Genomic DNA, 11,319 nt, shown 5'->3' with positions numbered 1-11,319 from the left:
GCTGGTGGGTTTGAACTGCTGGCCCTGGGGTTCAAATCAACTTTGTAGTCCAGTTTTGTCCTACAGTGCCACACCAATACCTTGCACATATGTATATGTATATATGTATTTTTTATTTTATGTATTGATGTATATGTACGTTGCTTTAAGCATCTAATATTCTTAGCTTTGAGATACGACGTTCTGTTGTTGTTATTTGCCTTCTCATATCAAGAAAACGTCACCTCATTGAACTTAATCTAAAAAGAATAGTTATTTCTTAAGCAAAAACCTCATTCTTCAAAGATTGTTATTGTTGTTAAGTGCCTTGGACTCATAGTGACCCTGTATAAGGATTCTAAGGATCAACTGGTGGGTTTGAACTGCTAACCTTGCAGTTTGCAGTCCAAGATAGTCGTCCTTTTGTTTAAAGCAGATCTTTTTTTTATTTTATTTTTTCAGTAAATGAGCAAGTAAGATTTTTTTTCTTTTTCTGTTGTTTATACATTTCATTTACTTCAGGTTTTTTTATTTTATTCTTCCTCAGATTCTACTTGTCTAAAGCATACCTTCCTCAAGAACCACACATGCAAAATATTTCCAGTGTTCTATTTATAAAATTTCTATTATTTGTTGTTGTTGTTGTTGTTTTATAAATCAGACACCATAATTGTTACTCTTCCCATGGTAGCTTCTTTTGCTTAATGTACTGATGTGTGTATATGTATAGTAGTACTTTTAGAATTGTTATTGGGATTTGTTTGTTTTTTTAACCTGAATCTGTCATTCCTAAATTGGATCACAGAGCAGTAGAGGTCCACCTGTGAAATGTGAAATATAGCAATATTAATTAAGCCAAATCAATTTAGTATTATTTATAAAATAGTGGTGGTCAGTTCAGCTGTGTTGTAAAACCTTAAGTGTCCTTTCCCCACACACATATGCAGTACACGGTGGTGGTGGTGGTGGTGACCACGGTGGTGTGCTATTGAGTCATTTCTGATTCAAAGTGACCACCCTGTATAGAGTTTCCTTAAATGATCAGAAAACTTCATCTTTCCCCACGGAGTTAAGGGTAGATTCAAACTGCTGACCATTCGGCTAGCAGCCCACCATGCAACCCACTGTGCTACCAGGACTCCTTACAGTACATAACAGAAAATGTGTTGTATGAATTTGAAAGGGTCTGGGGCCTGGTGTGGCGCTGTGGGCTATTGCGTCAGACTGCAAAGCCGTTTGAACTGCAAGGTCAGTAGTTCAAGCTCACCAGCTGCTCCTTGGAAACCCTATACAGGGTCGCTATGGGTCTGAACCAACTTGACGGCACTTAACAACAACAACAACAACAACAACAACAACAGGGGTTTAAATTTAATCTTGTTACTTAGTAACTTAAATGTTAAATGGGTATTTTGCTACCAGAGCATTAGAAAAGTCTTCATGATTATAGAAGTGCCAACACGTTCTCTTATTCTCTTTTCAGCCATAATGAAAGGAAAGTGACCTGCAAACATCCAGTAACCGGACAGCCATCACAGGACAATTGTATTTTTGTAGTGAATGAGCAGTAAGTAAAGAGTTTTATGAAATGTCTACATTCAAGATCAGGGTAGGGTGGCATGAGATGGCTGTTACCTCTCAGTTATCTGGGTTTTTATGTTCAAATCTGAAAACAAGATTTGTATAGTGGAGAAATATGACAACATTTCTTTTCATGAGGGATATAATAATTTCAGGAGTTTTTTTAGTAATACAAGCAGTAAACCCAAGATCAGAGGAACTGTGTAAAGTGGTCATATTATTAAACTTAACTTAAGCTCAATTTTCTTATCCTTAAATCCGGGATAGTGATCATTATCATTTCTCAGGATTTTTCAGATGAAATATGTGTGAAAATGCTCCTTTATATGTTATAAAGCTATTAGTTTGTTAATATCATTGCTACTGTTTTTAATAGTTGAATAATCTTGTAGTTCATTTTTAGTTTGAGTTTTAAGAACAAGTCAGATCGCTGAATTAATGCCTGTGTTAATTTTGACTCTTAATTTAAATGGTGGCTTTGTGTGTGTGTGATGATATAGTCTGTGTGGCCTTCATAGATTTTCCTCACCTTTTTAATGCACTTATTTTAGTGTGGATATTGAAAATTTTACGCAAAGTAGGTTGAATTTACATGCTCAATATAAAATTATTATTGTTAAGTGCCATGGAGTCAGTTCCAACTTATATCCACCCTATAGAAGCTTGCCAAGGAGCAGCTGGTGGGTTTGAACCTTGTAAATGACTTGTGATTAGCAGTCCAGTGCTGATCCTACAGCTACAGCTACCAGGACTCCATTTAATATAATATACGACCATCATTGCTACTTTGTTGTTGTTGTTGTTAAGTGCCATCAAGTTGGTTCCGACCCATAACAACCCTCTAGAGAGTTTCCAAGGAGCGACTGGTGAGCTTGAACCACCAACCTTGCAGTTCAAACCGACTGTGCAGTCTAGCACATTAACCCACAGTACCACACCAGGACTCCAGGTAGGTTTGAACTGCCAGTCTTGTGGTTAGCAGTCTAGCGCTTATCCTACAGTGCCACACCAGAACTCATATATATATATTTGGTACATTATATATACCTTTTATCTCTATATAGTTTTATACTACATGTACTTTTGTAGTTGTTACGAATTGGGCTGCTAACCTCAAGGATGGCAGTTTGAAAACTACTAGCTATTCCGCAGGAGAAAGATGAGGCTTTCTGCTCCCATAAAGATTTGCAGGCTCGGAAACCCTGTGCAGGGTCACTATGAGTTGAAAGTGACTCCATGGTACTTACCAACAACAACAACACTTCCATTCCAGCCTCAGACATTCAATGCTTACTTGACACATCTCCACTCAGATTTCAAGGAGGCCTCTCAAACTTAACATGACCAATGCAGAACTCTTCTCTTCAGCCCTGCATCTCTATTACTACTCTGCTTCTCCTCCAATCTTTCCCTTTGCTGCCAAATCTAGATGTTATCCTGGGTTCTGCCCTTCCCTCACCTCACGTCCAGTACATTAACTTTTTGCTCACTATCCATAATCCATGTTAAATCTAATCATTTCTTGCCATCCTAAACCAGTAGCCCAAGAGTTATGAAAAATTGTAGGGTAGTTGCAAAGTAAGGAAAAATTTTATTCTAAGTGATGTTTCTTACAGGGAAAAGCAGAAAGTAATATATAGAAAGCCCAGTCTCCTTTGTGTGTGTGTGTGTTTATCAATATAAAGACATTAAGATCCGATGGTTAAGATGAGTAAGTGGAATAAATAAAGTCAGGGACCGGTCAATCTGAGGGAGTCAAAGAAAAAATTAATTTTATTCTTTGGGCTTAATAAACAGGACCAAGAAGGAGTGAACCTTTTTTAAAGTTTCTTCACTGAATATGCTCAATTCCATTGGGGTTTGCTTGTGGATGAGAAGCAGAAACTGAAAAAGTAGCTTGCCCACAAAATAATGTAGCCAGTAAATGGTGGCTTTCATCCAAATAGAGGTTTTCTTTTTATTATTCAAGTACTAGTTCTATATAGACCCTCATTTTTAAAACTGATACCAGAGCCATCCTGGGTATATTTGATCTCCTCGCATCTTGTTTCAAATCATATCAGTTCAGTTGTTGTTGTTGTTGTTGTTAGTGCCATCCTTTGTAGGGTTTCCAAGGAGAGCTGTTGGGTTTGAGCTGCTGACCCTGTGGCTCTCATTCTAATGCTGATCCTACAGCACCACACCAGGAGTCCAGTTCAATTATATAGAGTTTAAATCACATGTTTACATTGATTAATGTAAACACAGCATAAGTGTTCCATTTGAAAAGTGTCTATGTTTATATTAAATTTATAACTCTTGCCTAGATTAAATATATATTCCTATTCCTGGCACAGAGAATGTTCTCATAAAATATGAGGGGACTTTAAAAAGTTTGTTGGAAAATTCTATTCTCTTTTCATTCCATTTTTCTACAAACTTCTCTCAGAAATGAATTAATGTTATCAATTTATGTTTTTCTTAGGAGTGTTCATTATATTTAAAGTAGTTGTAAGGATTAAGTTCTGACCATAGAGTAACTAGTGTTTCACTCTTTCTAAAAAGTGGATCACCAGCGTTATTGCTAAGCACTTTACATACACAGCAGGTTCTAGCAGTTTGATGTTTTATATTTTCAGGGCTGTTGCCAACATGACATCTGATGAAAAAAAAGAACGGCCTATAAGTATGATAAATGAAGCTTCAAACTATAGCATGACTTCAGATTATGCAGTGCATCCAATGAGCCCAGTGGGCAGAGTAAGTCATTTTGCTTACTATTAATTATTGGTATCTATTACTGTCACTCCTAATGGACTAGAATTCATTTTTAAGAATAATCATTTGATTTTAATTGTTACATGAACTTAATTACATGGGAGGTGATTCATATAAGGCACAAGAGCTTAAAATATAAAGTAATGAGATTTAAATAATTTGATATCTTAATGATTTCTTTACAAAAAATGGAGAATTCAGATTTTGAACTTTTTAAAATAACAAATATAATGAGAGTTTTGTGAATGAACGAGCACTTTATTGAACCAAGTTGTACAGCTAAAGGTTAAATATCCTAGAAACTTTATTTTCTGATTATAAAGATGCCTAGACTGAGTAGAATTATACTTGATATCAGAATGGGTAGTTTTAAATATAGCCACAATTGTTATTTTTGAAACTTAACAGTGTTTAATTTTTTTTTTTGGTATTGAAAATATATAATCCTTTACTGTTGTTAAGTTCTGTCGAGTCGGTTCGACTCATAGCAACCCTGTGTAGAGTTTCCAAGGAGTGGCTGCTGAGTTTGTACCACTGACCTTGCAATTCAAACTAACCTTGTGTTCCAGTGCATTATCCTGCAATACCACACCTTTATAGAAATAGTTCAAAATTACCATGGTGGTTGTAGTGCGCCTTCAAGTCATTTCCAACTCATAGAGACACCCTGTATAGGATTTCTGAGGCAGTAAGTCTTAATGAGAGCATTAGGCCTCATCTTTCTCCTACGGAACGGCTGGTAGATTTGAACTGCTGAAGCTCAGTGAGTAACCACTACATTACCAGGACTCATATGAAAACAGAAAGAATCAGAAACTAAAAATTTAATTATTGGGCTATGATTCTAGACTTGTATGTCTGTAAGAACCCATTCTTACTGTTCGTTGTATTTTAAGTAAATTTAAAATTATAATATTCATATATTACAAAATATTCATATATTTGTAATTTTGTAGTATTTTAATGTAATTTTTAAAAATACTTGGAAAATTTGCTACTATATCTGAATAAGTAATTGAAATAATTGCCTTTATTAAAGTTGATGCTCAATTTCTATACTAGTCTACGGCAAAATAATTGAAGAACAGTAAAGGAATGATGAGATTTTATTTATTTAAAAAAAAGTCATAACCAGAATGCAAATAACAAGGAAGTTGATACACTATGATAAATGTATGTCATTGAATTGTGTAGAAATTGTTCAATGGGAACCTAACCTAATTTGCCATGTAAAATTTCACCTAAAATGCAATAGAATATTTTAAATTATTTTACACTGACATTGGAGGTGGTTGCATGCCATCAAGTAGGTTCCAACTTATAGCAAACCCTGTATAGGGTTTCAGAGACTGTAAAGCTTTACAGGTGCAGAAAGCCTCATCTTTCTCCCAATTTTACAGTAGAAAAGCAATTATAATAGCAAATTATATTTGTGAAGGAAATGAATATTAGATATTATAATGCCTAAAATATTTGTTAAGGTTTTCGGTTTTTTAATAAAATTGTGTAGTATGTTACAAGTAAACGTATATTTTCAAATGATATAATGATTGCTAATTCTTATTAAGTCATATAAAATGCCAGTAGTATAAGTGAGCATTACAATGTTTCCTTAATGTGTTTTAATTAAAATGTAGACAGTTGATAAATGGATTGAGAAAGTTGGATCTGTGCCTTATGCTGGACTCCAAAAATTTTCCAGCTGGGTCAGTTGTTGAAATGTTAAAAACAAAGCTGTAAAACACCAGAAAAAAACAGGGGAAGATTTTTTTTTTTTAAACCTCAGAACAGAGATAGATTTTCTAATCTATATGTAAAACCCAAAGTTTTCATAGAAAATAATGACAAATTCACATAAAATTGTCATTCATGTAAAGTATTTGTAATTTGTATAATAATTAAAGAATTCATTTCTCAATAAGTAAAAAGTTTTATACCCCAGTTTTAAGATGGGGAAAGTATTTAAAATCACTTTCAGAAAATAAATTAACATTACACTTAAACATATATGTTAAGGATGGTCAACCTCATTTATAACCTTTTTGAAAATGAAAAATGCTAGTTAAAATGGACGTTTTTTTCACCTATCAGCTTTTGAAAGATCAAAACTGTACATAACAGTATGCTGATAAGAGTATGGATAAATAGTTTTCTCTTCATGTAGTGAGCGCCAAGAATTAGTAGAACAGAAGCATAGATATTGTATACATAGTTATTTGAGAAAGAGCAAATATTCCATGAGTATGAAGACACTTAGTTATCTAGGTAGGTAGATAGACAGACATAGGGGTTGTTGGTTGGGTGATGGGTACTAGAAAGCCCAAGGGTAGAAGTAGACTTAATCTTGGTATATCTTTCTATACTATTTAAATGTTTATTCTGTGTTTAAAGGTAAATTAAAATTTACAAAGAGCAACAGGCTTTAGGGAAAATTTGTTCTGTTTTGTACTAACATGCTGTTGCTGGATGCTGTCAAGTTAGTTTCAGCTCATAACAACCCTGTATAGGGTTTCCAAGGCCTGGAAGGTGGAATTTGTAGTCAACTGTCCAGTGCTTATCCTAAAACACCACACCAATCTAATGTACTATCCTAGGTTTCCAAGGAGTCTAGATAATTTGAGAAATGAGAGGTAGTTTAGTATTACTTACCTGAGACATCTCAGTTAAGTTTCCTTGTTCCTGTTTGTTGGAAATAAACCTTCATGTTAAGCATAACAATATTTTGAAGGAGTTTATATCCTTATGCTTACTTTTAGAAACATAGAAACACCATCTGTATGGTATTGTTGAAGTTCAAAGTTGTCCATAAAGAAGAAAACACTACTACATAATATGAAATACATCTCTCTGGTCTTGTTCTGCCTTGTGATATGTTTGTTTATGCTTAATATCTGAATATTTCTCTTCAGACTTAATGCTTATAGCATTCTTTAATTAAAACAATACAGATATAGAGCAAAAAGTTCTCATTTGGTTTATTCTTAAAGACTTGTTAATTTTCACTCAAGATGTATTCATTTTTAGCAAGTAGGACAAAATACTGTCACACACTCTGCCATTTGTAAAAACTGTATAACCAGATTTTAGAGAAGAAAAGTCAAACTTGATCCTTTTGCGCTATTTTTACACTTGAAACGTCAGTACCAGCAGTGGTGGAATTACAATAATTTATCTAGAGAGATTATACAAGGTAGCTTCCAAAAGTTTGTGGGAAAAATTTCCCATTATCTTTTCATTCCATTTTCCCATGAACTTTTTTGAAGCCCCCTTGTATTCTACAAGGGAAATACGAATACAGATTCAAATTAAGAAGATGAAAAATATGCTCAACTGTGTAAGCATTAATGCCACATTTTCTATCCTGATTTTTTCCATTTAGACTTCACGGACTTCAAAAAAAGTTCATAATTTTGGTAAGAGATCAAATTCAATTAAAAGGAACCCCAATGCACCAGTGGTGAGACGAGGCTGGCTTTACAAACAGGTATATATACATTTTATTTTTTTATTTTTTCCATTTGATGCAAAACAAAGGACAGAATTTAAAAAAAAAAAAAAAATTATTGGCTGATTATACCCGAGTATAATATAAAATGGAAAAGGAACTATATGGTATAGCCACCCAGATTTTTTTACTACTTAATTTTCCATGAAGCTTTTTACAGGTGAATGTGAAGACAGAAGACAGAGCGAACATTAATTGAACAAAGGTTGCTTATGGGTGGTATTAGGGTTTTGCTGATCTTGCAGAAAAGAATGCCTATTTGGCAGCTCTTTCTAACTAGTCTTCTTGTTGATAAGTGCCGTTGAGTCATTTGGACTCAGGGTGACCTTGTATAGACAAGGTTTCCCAGGAGCCCCTGGTGAGTTTAAACCACCAACCTTGCAGTTGCTTATCCTATAGCGCCACACCAGAACTTTTCTAATTAAACTAGCTCATGACAATTGGGCTCAAAAAAATTACAATTTTATTTAAAGTTACCCTTCCTTGTTCGTAGATTTAAAATTAAATCCAGTCTCTATGACAGTGTTGAGAAAACAATGCTAAAATTATCCAATAGCAGTATAACTTTTTTTTAAATGACAAAATGGGGAAAAAAGATAACAAATCCAACTTTTAAGAGGAGTGTTCTCTTTTTTATCTATATAAAAATCATCACCCAAATATATAATTATATACTCCCCTTCCTTTGTTTATAGAGAAGTCTTACCATAATTTGACCTTTTTTTGATAATGCTAAATATAGTAAAATATGATCACTGGTATTTTTCAGTGATCATATTTTACTATAATCTAGAAAATACTATTAGCATTTGTACTCCCAGACTACTGTTCCCTTTTTCTTACATAAGTATTTGTTTAGCCAGTTTCACATTATTTAATTTGAATGAAAAACCTGATAAATAAGGTTTTGTTGTGTGTTTTTTTAAACCTTGTCATTAGTTTTTTAGATATGTAAGGATATATGTAAATTACCTAACCCCCTTGGACTTTATAATATTTACAATCTTTGACTATTTGGTAACTATTTGTTTTCTTTTTTACTTCCTAATTTATAGTTGGGATAACCAGAAAACTAACATGGTACACTTACTCATTATTCAAGACCTTTATCTGTCTCTCTCTCTCTGATTGTGCATATGTACACATGATACGGAACAAGTTAAATATTAGTTTATTGATGGTCCTAATTTATTCTGTTAAATACTTCTAATTGCTTTCAAATGACTAATAATTTCTACTCATTAAAACTCATAATGAGATGTTACAAGAGATAAAGATGGTTATTATATAGTGATAAAAGAATCGATTAATCAAAAAGATTTAACTATCATAAATATATTTGCACTCAACATCATGGTGCCTAAATATGTAAAGGAAACACTGATAAAATTCAAGGAAGAAATAAATAGTACTATATTTGGAGACTCCAGTATTAATACACTGCTTTCAGTATTGAACAGAATGTCTCAAAAGATTAACAGAGAAGCAGAGGACATGAATGACATTATAAAACCAGCTAGACTTAACAGATATAGCTATAGAATACTCCCTCCAAAAAAAAGTACAATATGCATTCTGCTCCAATGCACATGTTTTATTTTCCAGGATAATGCCACATTTTAGGGCACAAAGCAAGCCTTAACAAATTAACAGCCTAACTCAACAAGTCCAGGAACTGAAAAAAGATCAAACTAAGCCTAAACCTACTAGAAGAAAGTAGTAAACCTACAAAAGATCAGAGCATTAATAAAATCAAAAATAGAAAAAAAAAATTGAATCATTAAAACTTAAAAGTTTGGTTTTTGAAAAAAATCAGAAAAATTAACAGTACTGATACAGAAGAGACAAGATGCAAATAACCAAAATAAAAAATCAGAGAAGTGATATTACAGTGGACCTAACAGAATATTATGAGCAACATTATGACAACAACCTAAATGAAACAAATTTTTAGATGTCTTACTGAACTGACCCATAACAAGAGAAAAGATTGAATGAGTGATCCAAAACCACACAATAAAACAAGTTCTGTACCAGATAATTTTACTGAGTGAATTCTACCAAACATTTGGAAAGGAATTTCTGCCAATACTATTTAAACTCTTCTAAAAGATGGAGAAGGAAAGAATACTCCCTAATTGATTCTATGAAGCAAATATAACCCTGATACCCAAGCCAGGCAAAGACACTACAAGAAAACTATAGGCCAGTATCCCTTATGAATGTACAAGCAGAAACCCTCAACAAAATATGAACAGGCAGAAACTAGCATCGTATTAAAATTGTCATGCAGCACAACCAAGTGGGATTTATTCTAGGAATGCAAGAATGTTTCAACGTTAGAAAATCAATTAACCTAATATACCAAACAACAGAATAAAGGAAAAGAACCACATGATCATCTGTATGGCTTTAGAAGAAATACTCTTAAAAGATAACCAAATTGGAAAAAAGGGAGTAAAATTATCTCTATTCACAGATGATTTTTAAAAACATAGGAATTCAGCAAAGTTGCCATCCTAGTAAAAATTCCAACAGCTTTCTTTACAGAAATAGAAAAGCCAGTCCTCAACATGAGTATGAAATGGCACTGAGTTAATTCCAACTCATAGCAGCCTAGTAAAGTTGCCCCATAGGATTTCCAAACTAATCTTTGCGTAAGTAGGGTGGCACGTCTTTCTCCTTCAGAAATCATCAGATTTCATCAAACCTCCAACCTTTAGGTTAGTGAGCACTTTATCATTATGCCACCACATACTTTTCTGAATATTTGACTTAATAACTTGTTTAGTACTTCTATTTTACCTCTTAGTTAGTTCTATAATGTCTGGGTCTTGAAAGCTGACAGGCAGCCACCTAAGATTAAATGATTGGTCTTTATTGCCATGGAGCAACAGTGAGAGAAGGAATGTCAGGAATAGAAGGTAAAAATGAAACCTCTTAGCAATTGCCTCCATGAACAACTGCTTTCTTTGTCATGAAACCTGAACTGGATGGTGCCTGGCTATCATTATTGAACAAATGATAAGAGATTCAGTAGAAGAATCCTAATCAAAAAGGGGAGAATGCAGGACACAATTTCAGATTCTCATGGACTCCAGACATTTTGGAGCCCTCAGATTCAGGTATTATATGAACCCCTGAAGCTATTACCCTGAGATTATCTTTAAACCTTAAACTAAAAATACCCCCTAAAGTCTTAAAAGTCGTGCATATGCACAAGGGCTTCTATCATGGAGGGCGGCGGCTAAACGATGTGCGACAACTGCGCAGACCTGGTGGAGGTGTTAAATGAAATCCAGACCACGGAGCAGCGGAGTGAGAGGTGTCTGGAGACCAGGTCGATGGGGAGACGCTGCCTAGTGGGAAGAGACTGCAGGGGCCGGCCAGGCTGTCCTACTTACCCCGATGCGAGATTGCTGTCCTAGCCTAAACATTGGATCCTGGCTTTGAGGCGGGGTCGACCAACTTAGAGACCCACAAGTGCAGCCCAAAGC

General features: G+C 34.2%; 1 protein-coding gene across 3 annotated transcripts in view; it reads left to right on the top strand.

Annotated features, from left to right (window-relative positions):
- The window catches only part of PLEKHA5 (pleckstrin homology domain containing, family A member 5), a 281,368-nt gene that overhangs the window by 167,081 nt on the left and 102,968 nt on the right, over nucleotides 1-11,319 (top strand). For all 3 annotated transcript variants that reach the window (XM_006866016.1, XM_006866015.1, XM_006866014.1), the window contains exons 4-6: nucleotides 1,463-1,546; nucleotides 4,179-4,299; nucleotides 7,697-7,801. In XM_006866016.1, the coding sequence (XP_006866078.1) occupies nucleotides 1,463-1,546; nucleotides 4,179-4,299; nucleotides 7,697-7,801 (310 nt within the window). The remainder of the gene's footprint in view (nucleotides 1-1,462; nucleotides 1,547-4,178; nucleotides 4,300-7,696; nucleotides 7,802-11,319) is intronic.

This window comes from Chrysochloris asiatica, unplaced genomic scaffold (assembly GCF_000296735.1).
Source record: "Chrysochloris asiatica unplaced genomic scaffold, ChrAsi1.0 scaffold00086, whole genome shotgun sequence".
In the NCBI taxonomy this organism is placed as follows: Eukaryota; Metazoa; Chordata; class Mammalia; order Afrosoricida; family Chrysochloridae; genus Chrysochloris; species Chrysochloris asiatica.
This window is presented reverse-complemented; position numbering and strand designations above follow the sequence as displayed.